The 12,397-nt window shown below is 43.7% G+C and overlaps 1 protein-coding gene across 1 annotated transcript in view; it reads left to right on the top strand.

Moving 5' to 3' along the window:
* The window catches only part of DSCAM (DS cell adhesion molecule), a 471,885-nt gene extending 460,097 nt beyond the window's left edge, over positions 1-11,788 (top strand). The window contains exon 33 of the mRNA XM_077170965.1: positions 10,795-11,788. Within this exon, the coding sequence (XP_077027080.1) occupies positions 10,795-11,138 (344 nt within the window). The 3' untranslated portion in view covers positions 11,139-11,788. The remainder of the gene's footprint in view (positions 1-10,794) is intronic.
* The last annotated feature ends 609 nt before the right edge of the window (positions 11,789-12,397 follow it).

Here is a 12,397-nt window from a genome sequence, read left to right as displayed (position 1 = left end):
TGGAACAGGTTTTCCAGAAAAGCTGAGGCTGCCTCATCCCTGGATGGGATCAGAGCCAGGCTGGACTGGGCTTGGAACAGCCTGGGAGAGTGGAAGGATTTGAAACTAAATGATCTTTAACATCCAACTCAAACCCTTCTGTGAGTCTGCGATTAAAGTAATGTAAATTATTTTTGCAATTGTCACCTCTGACTCAGTGATAGGGGTGCTGGGAAGAGATTTTTTAATTAGAGGAGAGAAACAAGTGGTACCAATTCCTCAAAGACACTGTGAGGAGTGTGTAGCAAAAAAATTACCTTTTCCTGTTGCTTCCTAATGTATTCTTTATTTTGATTTCAAAATTAACACTGACTTTGGAAAAAAAACAGCATCCCAGACTGTGCTGGTTCAGGATACTCTTGGGGGAGTTTTTTCTATTTTTTCTAGACTGAAATTTGCACATTAAGGAAACCCCCTCCCTCCCCCCTAGGATGCCAGTGTCCTATCTTCTGATTAGCAACATGATCTTTCTTATTAATAGTGAGGTTTTAAAATTTTTTTTAATTTAATTTTTGTTTTCTAAAGTGGATTATTTGCTTTGTGGTCCATATATATATATATATTATATATATTTATATATATATATATATTTAAAAAAAATATATATATATATATAAGCTGCAGCTATTAGACTACCCATGTTGTCTGTAGCTTTAGACACATTTGAGTGAGCTGTAGTTACTAAAGAGTTTTTATGCTTTAACCAAGGATTCCATTTAGCAGTAAATTTTCACCTACTTTCATGTTCTTACAGTCATAACTTTAATATTAAATTGTTAAAACTACTAGCAAAGTTTCCAATTCAAGGCAAAGATGCTGTGTCCACTTCAATTAGCACAACAGATATTTTAGAACACCTCTGTTAAGTGTCCCTAACTTGAACCTCACTTCTATAAAAACTAGATTTTTAATTTTGAAAATGCCAAATAATTTCACCTTCACAGTGTTGGGACACAGTGTGTGTGGTTTTTGCTGTCAGTCAGCTCAAGGCTGGGCTTTCCATCCAGACAAGAACAGATCCAGCCCTGCTTTAAGGTCCTTGCAGACATTTACAGCCATTCCTGATTTAATTAATTCGGGCTCTGTTGTCCCCTGTGCCAAGAGGACCTGAGTGTAATCTGAGCCCTACAGGAGAGCTGGCACTACCACCCCTGAAAATGGAAACCAGATCTTACCTGCAAGAAAGGTCGTGCTTGTGCTCTTCTTGGAAATGAAAGCAGGAAATCATATCACTAGAGAAAAAAAACCTTAGTTTTTAGCAGTCCTAATCTGATGGTAATGATGGTCTGTGCCATCCATGGAAGAGCTTCATGTGCTGCCCTTTAAAGCACAGCTCTGCAGGTGGATTTCAGCATGGAAATGCTCAGCATCCCTAATTTAAATGTGGGAGCTGTGAGAACCCCCGGTCCCAGGGGATGAATTAACAGAAAGGCAAAAGGCAATGCTGCACCTCAGCACCACTCAGGGGATTCAGACTGAGGCACCTGGGGAGAGTGAGGGACAGAAATTCCTACAGAAATCCCCACTAACTCAGCAGGGAGCAGGGCACTGCTGATGTTGGTTTCCCTGCTGCAGCCCGACCTGCCCAGCTCTGTGAGCAGCGTTTTTGCTCCCCTGTTGCTGTGGCATGGTCAGGTTTATCCCTGAATTCACAGGAATGGCTCAGAGCCTGATGTTGGAAAAATCCCAGCTCTACAGAGACAGGGAAACTGAGAGGCATTTTAAGAGATTTTATTCCATTATCAGTGTCATAGAAGGGTGAGACAGAATAGATGTAAATTTAACACCATTCTATCAGAAGCCACCCTATTTCCTGGTTCCAATACCCTATAAATGTATTTCAGCCTGTTAGCTTTTGCCACACAATGCTGCTGCTAATACTTCTAACACCACCTATTATTTTGAAAATGCCAAACAATTTCACCTTCACAGTGTTGGGACACAGTGTGGGTGATTTTTTGCTGTCAGCCAGCCCAAGGTAACCAGCAGCAGGGGTTTCCATCCAGACAAGAACAGATCCAGCCCTGCTTTCAGGTCCTATTAGTAGCACCTTATAAATAATAGTTCACCTATTATTTTACCCCATGTGGTCTTGCTACAATGCATCTTTCACAGTTCTAATTCTCCAAAATATCTGGTCTTTTTGCAAGGCAATCTTTTGAAACTTGTTTCTAGTTCAATCTCTTTCCCAAGCATGTCATCTCCATTCCATGGCCTTCCTTATCAGCACACCTTATCTCAGAGTTTGCATACAGATGTACAAGACTTTGTGACCTTTCAGTCAGGTTTCGAGAGTCCTTTAAAAATTCATTTCTCACACCTGGAGAGGTCAACAGAGCAGCTCCTGCTGGTTCCAGTGACCCCTGAATCTCCTCACCTTGTCCAGCCTCTGTGCTGACTCCAGGCTCCCAACACATCTCAGGACTAATCCTGTTTCCATGGAGCCACCATCGATTTCACCCCCAGCTGAAATGATGTGTAATTGAGCAGCTTCTGTTCACTGCACCCAGGAGCAGCAAATGAGTTTTAAAAATCCACCTTTGCTAACCAGGAGCACCTCACTGAGGCTTCCAGCACAGTTTTCCAAGTTTTCCCAGCCACTGGGCAGGAGAGTGCTGTCTCAGAACATCCTTAAAAATGCATGAGGCCGCTTGCGTGACAAGGCGCAGACAGGAAAGGAGCACTCCTGGCCTCACCTTTCCTGTCACCATTTCATTATTTATTGACAGATTTGCTGCCTTTAGGCCCGGGGTGGGTATTGATTTACACAGTGAGGCCCCTTTTACATGTTATTATAACTTAGACACCTCATTAAACCCAAGCAGGAGGGGATCAGTTCTGCAGCTGCAGCAGCCCTGTGAGGCTGGACATCCACAGGGCTTATCCATAAGGTCTAAATCTATCTGACCCCTGGAGTTAATCAATTTCTCCTTCCTTACTCATCTCAGTGTCAGAAAAGCCCTTAAAAATACATCAGTACTCCTTAAAGTTCCTTCTGGAAAGGACAAAGCATCTGGCAGGTCCTTTGAAAGTGCAGCACTGTGTGAGAGACTAAAGTTCTGCTTAGAGAAATGCAAACCAAAAACGTGCTTCAATTCCTGTTCCATTAGATCTTCCAGGAAGAGGTAACAATGTGATAATCAAGGCTCCTGCCATCCTCTCAGGCAGCTGCACAGTCTGTTGTGTCAGTGGAGTTCAGATGGATGATCTCAGTTCAGCTACAGCAGTCATGCTTTTGCTTTAAGACATCTTGATCAAAGGCTTTTTCTTGGAATCAGAAGGCTTAAATCTAAATAACAAAATGAATCACCTTTTAAAAAAGAGAAAAAAATCCACATTAGTTGGAATCCTCGTTTTCAGTCACTTAAACCTAATCTCCAGTAAGTAGAAATCAATTTAAAGTCTTGCTGGAATCAATAGAGTCAGTGATTTATAGCAGTTGCAAATTTGGCTCCTGAACTACAGATTTCCTGATACCCTGGTGTTCTTTAAGAGATAACTCCAACAATTGTAGTCAACAGCAACTGTTGTTTTTATTTTGCTCTGTGAATCACAGCTGGTATTTTGAGTATTTTTATGAAAATGCCAGTTTTAGCAGACTGCAATGTGAAACATCTAACAAGGTGTTGTGGATCTCCAAACCATCCATGAGGGTGCAGTTTTGGTGCAGAAAGTTACAAAGTACAGCCCTGCAGGCTTGACAGGGAATTCTGATATCTCCAGCTAGGAATGGGAAACCTGGCTATTTCTTTTTCACCTGTTTAGGTGAAAAATGTATAAACAGCATAAGGGTGGGGTGTGTTTCTGCCTGCTGAAACACAGAGAGAAGCACGAGAGGATGAGATGCTGTGGGTCAGAGAGCCAGGAAGGGCAGGGTGGCAGCTGAAATGAGTCCTGCATTCAGTCAGTTTAAAAGCACCCCCCAAATGCTGAGCACTTTCATCATTTTCCTGGGCACCTGGGCAGAGGCTGAAGCTGCTCTGGAGAAGGGAAGGGCACGTGCCTGCTCTCACAGCAGCTTTTCCACTCGTGAGGAAGCTGTGCCCTGCCTTCTCCTTCCTTCCTTCCTTCCTTCCTTCCTTCCTTCCTTCCTTCCTTCCTTCCTTCCTTCCTTCCTTCCTTCCTTCCTTCCTTCCTTCCTTCCTTCCTTCCTTCCTTCCTTCCTTCCTTCCTTCCTTCCTTCCTTCCTTCCTTCCTTCCTTCCGCCACTTCCGCCACTTCCGCCACTTCCGCCACTTCCGCCACTTCCGCCACTTCCTTCCGCCACTTCCTTCCTTCCGCCACTTCCTTCCGCCACTTCCTTCCTCCCTTCCTCCCTCCCTCCCTCCCTCCCTCCCTCCCTCCCTCCCTCCCTCCCTCCCTCCTTCCTTTCCCCTTCTGCTGCTTGGCCGTTCTCAGACCTTCTGCCATTTGTTCTGGATCACCTCAGAGGATTATTAAATCCAGTTTTTTGTCTTGAAAAAGTGGCCTCAGTAGGAGCCTCTGTGTGCTGATAATAATGGTGTGCTCCTGTCGACAGAGAGGGAGGTGAGATTCTCACTAATATGGCCAGTCAGAAATTTGCACATGGAAATTCCATCTCCATTTCCATTACTGATCAACACTGGCTCTAGAAAGTGGAGCTCTGGCATTCAAGGCACTCTTCAGAAATTTTTACTCTACTTGTGGCATTTTGCTGCGAGGAAATAAAAATTATCCAATAAATTGGGAAGGCATCTCTGCACTGAGCAGATGCTGGGACCTGTATCAGCCAAGCAGGGAGGTGCAGGACTGATCCCCTTCACCCTCCCTCCTTGGCTGAGCAGGACACAGGGCCAGGCTAGGCAAATAATTGGCTTTATTGCTCATTAGGTGTGTTTATCCCTGGTGCTGCAGAGCCCTGCAGGTGAGGGGATGGTTTCGGCGCAGTGCGGACCCGAGATGGACAGGGAGGGAGCACCAGCAGGATTCCAACACTGACAGCAGCAATTGTGAGAAATGTTACTGCTGCTATCAGCCTGGCTTCAGCCCAAGCTGCTGCTGTCCAAGAAAGCTTTGCCTGCTAAGTTTTTAATGGTGTGTCAGTTCTGGATGTGACAAAGGCCTCTGAGCATCACTTACACTCGTTTTTTTCAGCAAACCTGTCACCTCATCCTTGCAAACTCTTCACTCTTTCCTTGTTTCTAATGCAGGTTTTCCTTTATAGACAGTCTTTGTCCTGAAAAACAGCCTGAGAGTAGCAGCAAAGGCTTCACTGATTTATTTACTGTGCTAGTGAGCTGGAAAAACCAACTGTAATTTTTTTAATCAGCATAAACCTGAGCTTGGAACTACGTCAGCAGCTCTGTCTCCTTTGCTTCCTTTCAAAGGAAAACACAACATCCCATCAGTGCTTCCCCTTCCAAAGTCAGCAAAGCCAGGAGATGCCCAGCAGAGTGGGACTCCATCTGCACAGCACTTGTACACCCCCAGCACTGCACAAGGTCATAATTTGCTCCTAAATCAACATAATTACATCAGCACCTTCCCTGAGCTAACAGGGCTGTAGGGACTCAACCCTGGCATGGTTTTTGATCCCATGGAATCATCCCAGAGAAATCTCAGAGAGCTTTTCTCCTGCCCACTCACCTCTTGAAGCAGGATGTGTGAATGCCCTGTTCAAGCAGCCTCATCCTTACCTTTGTTAAATAAAACACCCTGTCACAGTCACCAGCCCTGCTGCTCAAAACTTTCTGAGATAATCTCTCAAATAGCACAGAATTTCCTCCACATGGCAACCACAACTTGAAAACCCTGAGGCTGTCACCCTCACTGATGGTATCTCTGTTGGAGTGTTGTGAAGACAAATTGCTTTTGCTTTAGTGGAGGCTCTGATTCATGAGAAAATGCATTGACCTCTCATGTAAAAACTTGGTAAGAGCATCTTTTTTTGCAGTCTGTGATGATCCTTGAATTGAAAATAGCACAAATCCTTAGAAATTTTTTTTTATCTGGAGTAGATGAAAGCAAAAAGAAAAACACCATGCAAGCTCTCTGGCATTTGAAAGAGGAATGAGGTAAATCTTTTGGGAGAAAGGAGTGCTTCTCAGCTTGGTTTAGTTCTGCAGATGAGACAGCTATCTTGAATAAAATCCAAGAAAAATTCAGCAGTGATGTTTTTCCCTGCATGTAGCCTGTCAAATTCATCCCACCCCTTCCCACACCTGAAGCTGACCTCTGGAATAGGGCTAAAAATGTCTGGGGGTTTTTTGGTTTTTTGTTTTTGTTTTTGTTTTTGCAAAGTGTTTTATATCAGCTTAGTTGCACTGAAATAAGGATAATTTATTTTTATTCAGTTGAGTTGCATTAACTCAGAAAATATTTCCTTTTTGGTAGAATGTTTTGCTTATTGTAAATATCACAGTAAGTGATTTTTAGCATTTGTTTACAAATATTTACTTCAACTAACATTTTCTTAAATGTACTATACTAAATAATTCATTAGAGGGTTGGCCATTAAGAAAAAAAAAAAAAAAGACTGAGGTAGCTCTGGCTTAAATTGCAGCATTCAGATTTGACTGGGTGCTCATTATTTCTGTACAAACTCGAGGTTCTTATAAAGCAAATTCTCCTTTCTTAAAAAATTGCAGAATCACTGAAAGGTCAGGATGGGAAGGGACCTCTGAAGATCATCCAGTCCAAACCCCATTTTTAAAAATGCATCAGAAAAGTGTAGTTTTAGAATGTCTTTTGTACTAATTAAGCCAAAATGCATGAATTATTAAACATGCTCATTTACAGTGCTCATGCACTTGAAAGGTTTGCTTTCATTACTAATAAGGCACAAACATAGCTGAAAAGAGGTAATTAGAGCATCAAAGGCAATGAACCATCCTGAAACTTCATCATGTTTTGCCCAAAAAAACATCATTCAGCTGAACAGCAAGAAACCAAAAAAATGCCTACACTGTTGTGTCCAGAGGATAAGAACCAAAGTCTTCCCAAGCAGCTCCAGAGATACAGCAAGAAACCTTTTTCTCTGCTCAAAAAATACCTTCAGAATTGATGTAGGAATGGCAAAGGTGAACCCCTGTGGTTACATTTCAAAGATTGTGTTTTCAAGTCAGAAACCCATTAGTTCTTCTAAATCAAAGACTTTTTTTCTTTTTTTTCTTTTTTTTTTCATCCTGCAACACCGTTTCAACCCTGGCACAGAAGGAAAAAAGTTCCATTCTCAAAATTTTTCTTTGCCAGTGATTTTAATAATGTGCCCTGTTTTATAAGCAGTTGCAGGGAGGGATGCTCCTTGCAGATGAGAAGGAGCAGTGACGCTTTTCATGATGGGAAAATGTGTACATCACATCAAATAATGAGGGCTCTGCATAAGCCATGGCAGAGACTGTGCTTTGAGTTCCCAGCTCTGGAGAACAAGTTACACTCTGTGGTTTCTCATTACTGAAATCCTGCTGGAACTTTGCCCCCAGACATTTAGAAAATTGCAGTAAAATGACTGCGTATTGTTTACACAGATTATTGACTATGCTTTCTTATGTAGATTTAAAGAGGGGGGGAAAAAGATCTTTTTTACATAGCTCCAAGCTCCTAAATACACTTGAGAAATGTCTAGACAGCAGCTTGAAAACCAACCTCCATCTCTGTAAGGTTCAGTGCTCATCTTTTTTGTAGTCCACTGATACCCGTGGCTCTCAAGAAGCAGCAAATGTGCCAAGGCACGGGAACAGCTCCGTGAGGGACCCACGGGGAGCTGTCAGTGAGCCACGCTCCAGCTGCTGCTCCACACCAGCTCCTTCCTGGAAAGCCAACCAAAAAACAAGCAGAAAATGCAGCAGAAAGAGGGAGCAGGTGTGAAATGTCCTGGGTGGTGTTAACAAGGCAGTGGCAGCCCCTCCAAGGCAGTGGTGGGTGACAGAGACCTTTGGGAAAAGGCCGATTGTTGTGGGAAATGGAAACATGGAGGGGTTTGGGTTGGGAGGGAAGGTAAAGATCATCCAGTGCCACCCCTGCCATGGCAGGGACACCTTCCATTGTCCCAGGCTGCTCCCAGCCCCAGTGTCCAACCTGGCCTTGGGCACTGCCAGGGATCCAGGGATGGAATTCTATCCCAGCCCTGCCCACCCTGCCAGGGAACAATTCCTCGTTGCCAGGATCCCATCTAACCCTACTCTCTTTCAGTTTAAAGCCATTATTCCTTATCCTATCACCCCAAGTCCTTGTCCCAGGTCCCTCTCCAGCTGTCTTGGAGCCCCTTGCACTTGAAGGGGCTCTGAGGTCTCCCTGGATCCCTCTCCTCTCCTGGCTGAACAGCCCCAGCTCTCCCCTCCTATCTCCACAGCAGAGGTGCTCCAGGACTGGGTTCAACATAGAAAATTTTTCCTTTTCTGCTGGGGCTGAGGGATCCCAGTGGAGCATGGGAGTGGGAGAGAAACCCCCTTTTTGACCCCAGGAGTCTCTAAACATTCCTGGCAAGAAGGAAGTCAACACTTTGGCATTAGAATTAGTCCCAAAGCTCTCACTCCTGCTGTTGCCATCTCAGAGGTGCATTTTGCTGGCCCTGACAGTGAAACCCCCACCCCTGAGAGAGCCAAACCAAGCTCCCCAAAACCTCCAGTGGACAGAGGGCAGAGAGATGTGGGGAGCATCCCTCTCACTCCTACACTCCTACCTCTCTCCCTCTGGGGAGGAGTGGGGTAGGAACAGATCATAATTCTCCAGAATATCACAGTGCTGAACAGGGCACAGCCACAGGGAGCAGGTGACACAAGAACTCCCCATCCTGGCTGTCTCCTCCCCTCACAGGTTTGCTCCCTCTTTGGAGCAAACCAACCCAAAAACTGCATTTTGGAAGGACTTGCACTACAAGGGGATGCAGAAGCAGAAGAACTGATGTGACCAGGGGGTCTGGGTGCCCAGGGGACAGGGCAGGTGTTGGACAGCACGGATGTGCCCACAGGCAGCTTGGCTCAATGCCTGGGGAGAAGTGCAGTGAGTTGGTGCCTCCCTGCTCACACAGAATCACAGAATCACAGAATAATGAGGTTGGAAGAGACCTCTAAGAACATCAAGTCCAATCTATGCCCATAATCTCAACCAGGCTATAGCACCAAGTGCCACGTCCATGTCCTGCTGTCCTTCACCCCAGCAGCAGCAGCAGCAACGTTGCTGTCTCAGCTGAAGCAGGTCTGACATGCAGAGTTGTGCTTGGCATGAAAGGTACTGCAGGAGAATCAGGCAAACCAAGGAGTAAAACCCATTAAAGTTAACACCACCCATTTCTCAAGAGGCAATCAGTGTGATTACCATGACAAACCTCCCCCTCTCCCTCCAACTCCACGGTGTGTGTCAGGCTCATCCTGAGATACTCCCATCTTACTCCATGGGGGTAAAACACCACGTGCTGTGAGCCTGTGCTGGAGATGCATCCAGAAAAAATCATATGGTGTTAGACTGTGCCTGAGGGATTTCTATAGGAATAAACAAGGATTCTGGCCAAATGCAACTCCTCAGCAACTCTCTGTCTGTGACCTGGAATTACAGATAGAGCAGATGCTGTTGGTCTTTTAGCTAAGACTTGCAGTGCCTTGACTTACGTGGGAAAGCAGAGGACCTGTTTTATTTTAGGTCATTGGACAGCTTTTAGCTGGGCTAGAAAGAACAAAATTGTTATACATAGTTTTATGATGAAGAACTGCTTTCCTGGTCTGTTGTTTATGCCACTGGCACAGGTCAGCCTTAATTTCTCCTGCTGTAAATAGCTCATGGAGAGCTACACAGGTGGTGTGGTGCCAAGAGTCTCCTGCTTTAAACATTCAGGATGCATCCCATCTGTAGATGAGGCTCTGGGTTTGATATCAACCATAAAAAAGCAGCTCCATACCTGCAGACATCTGTAAAGAAAGGAAAATACTGTTCTGAATTCTCCTGTAACTGTGCTTTTTTTTCATACATAGGTGAGGTTACACTATCAAATATTTTTAGAAGGGAATGTCATTATGTGCCTGATTGCCTCTCATTTCCTTGAAGGAACATCATGAATGCCTAACAGGCCCAGGAGTCGGGGGAAATAATGAATAAGAGGTTTTCTTGACAATACAAAGCAGAAAGTTGATGCAAGAGCTCAGGTGCCAGTCTCAGTGCATTTTGTTACCACAAAACCAGCAGCATCTTGGTGGTCACAGTGGTAAAAACTTATTAGTGAATTAAATACAGTGGTGATGGTGGACAGTTAAATTTTGTTATATGAGGACAAGAATGTTTCTGTTTTATTCAGAAATCTCTTGAAGACTACAGCCTTAACACTCTTGCATCCATTTTAAATAGTTTAGTCATTCTGCTCAAGACTGGGGCTCGTTAATTGGGATTGTGAAGGTTTCCATTTAAAATGGAAAATAAAAATCTGTAATTTACTAAGCCTCCACATTTTCCAAATTTTTGACAAAAGAAAACAAAGTCCTTTTCAGATCTTGAGAAAAAGCTCCTGGTCTTTTCATTTTACCTCCTTCATGCTGTGAGTGCATGTAAAGAACACTGCACTCCTCATTCCATTGTGAAAGCAAATATTAAGAGCGAATTCTTGTGGATATGCCCAGAAGGAATTTGTTGCACAATTCTGTAGGATCACAGCACAGTAAAAGGCTTTCAGATAGTCTATCAATGGTGAATTCTGATCACAGATCCTCCCCTTTGGCAGCCAAACCACCTCAAGTCGCTCCTGCCAGGCGAGCGCCGCGCAACGCACGACACAGAATAAAATCTCACTTCTCCCTTTTGCCTCCCCAGGTGATCTCATGCATTTGCCACCCTACCTTAGGATGGACTTTTTATTGAACCGTGGCGTGCAGGGCACGAGCAGAGACCTGGGTTTGGGGCAAGCCTGCTTGGAGCCACAGAAAAGCCGAACCTTGAAGCGTCCCACCGTGCTGGAGCCGATCCCCATGGAGACATCCTCCACGAGAGATGTCCAGTCATGGCAACCTGGTGCTGTGGCAACGTTACCTCAGCGAGAAGGAGCTGAGCTAGGACAGGCTCAAGCAAAAATGAGCAGCTCCCAAGAATCCCTGCTGGACTCCCGGGGCCACTTGAAAGGAAACAATCCCTACGCAAAGTCTTACACCCTGGTATAACGAAAAGAGCATGGCTGGACAGTGGCTGTAAATATTTACACTGAAAAACAAAACAAAACAAACAAACAAACAAAAAAAAGTCCAATGAAAGCTACCTTTTTTTTATTGAATTCCAATATTTATAATTAAAGAAGAAGATTGCCAAAATATTTGACAAAAAAAAATAATAATATGAACGACAGACAGTGCAAAGACTCTCTTGCTTTTTTTCTGTCTGAGTGTGAGCTTCATCTGACTGGACATCTGAATTTTTGGGTAAAAGAGTCCAGTTTTCTGATCTTCACAAGCGTTTGTGTTTTTACTGATTTTCTACGAAGTGCATGGAGACTTAACAAAAACATTTTAACTGGAAGTTCCATCAGACAAGATTTAAAAGGGAAAAAAAAATCACAAAAAAAAAAAAAGAAAATCACCCTCTTTGTGAATTCAACAGGAACATTGATTTGGAAAAATGAAAAGTCTTTTGTCATGTTTGCACTTTTTTTTTTTTTAATTAGAAAATGGGTCCTTGATTGTTCTTTTTTTTGTTGTTAATTAGGATGAGTGATGTCAGTGGAGTGAGGAGATTGATTTGGGTTTTTTTTAATATTAATTTAATGAGACACTCTTTGCATTTTGTCTATGCGAAATAAAAGGGTCTTCTGCCTTTATTTGTGATGTCTGCTTCCATCACCTTTTGCTGTGGTTTTCCCAAAGGGTGATAATCATGTCAGTGCCATCCTCTGAGTAATGTCTTCTTGTGCCTTGGGAAAAAAGGAAAGGAACTCAGGGGTCACCTTTTTTGGAAAAAAATTGGGATTCACTTTTTTTTCTGCCATGGGGCAAAGAGGCAGAAGGGTGCAAGCCCTGAGTGCTCTGAACCAAACCCACCCTGGACTCTCAGCATTTGCTCCATTTCACACCAGCAGGCTTTGGTTGAGCTTCAATATTTTTTTGGATCACAAGAAATGCATTGACGTTACTTTACTTCCTCCTTAGAAATGGATCTTTATTCCATTTGGGAGCAGCTCTTATGGAAATTCTTTGCTTACGTAAGGACCGGGGTGGAAAAAAACCAACAACTTTTCCCATAATAGGAAAAATGGGAGGAAAAAAAGTTATTCCAGGTCTTTCTCTAGAGGAAAAAAAAGCTTGTTACGTGGGAGCTGTCAGCTCGTATTACTTTGTTGCATCCTCTGATTCCATGAGAAGTGATATTGCTTGTTTTATGCAGAGCATAAATGATTGAGTACCAAAGTCGGTGTTTTTAACACAAAAGC

Source organism: Agelaius phoeniceus, chromosome 2, assembly GCF_051311805.1.
Source record: "Agelaius phoeniceus isolate bAgePho1 chromosome 2, bAgePho1.hap1, whole genome shotgun sequence".
Taxonomy (NCBI): Eukaryota; Metazoa; Chordata; class Aves; order Passeriformes; family Icteridae; genus Agelaius; species Agelaius phoeniceus.
This window is presented reverse-complemented; position numbering and strand designations above follow the sequence as displayed.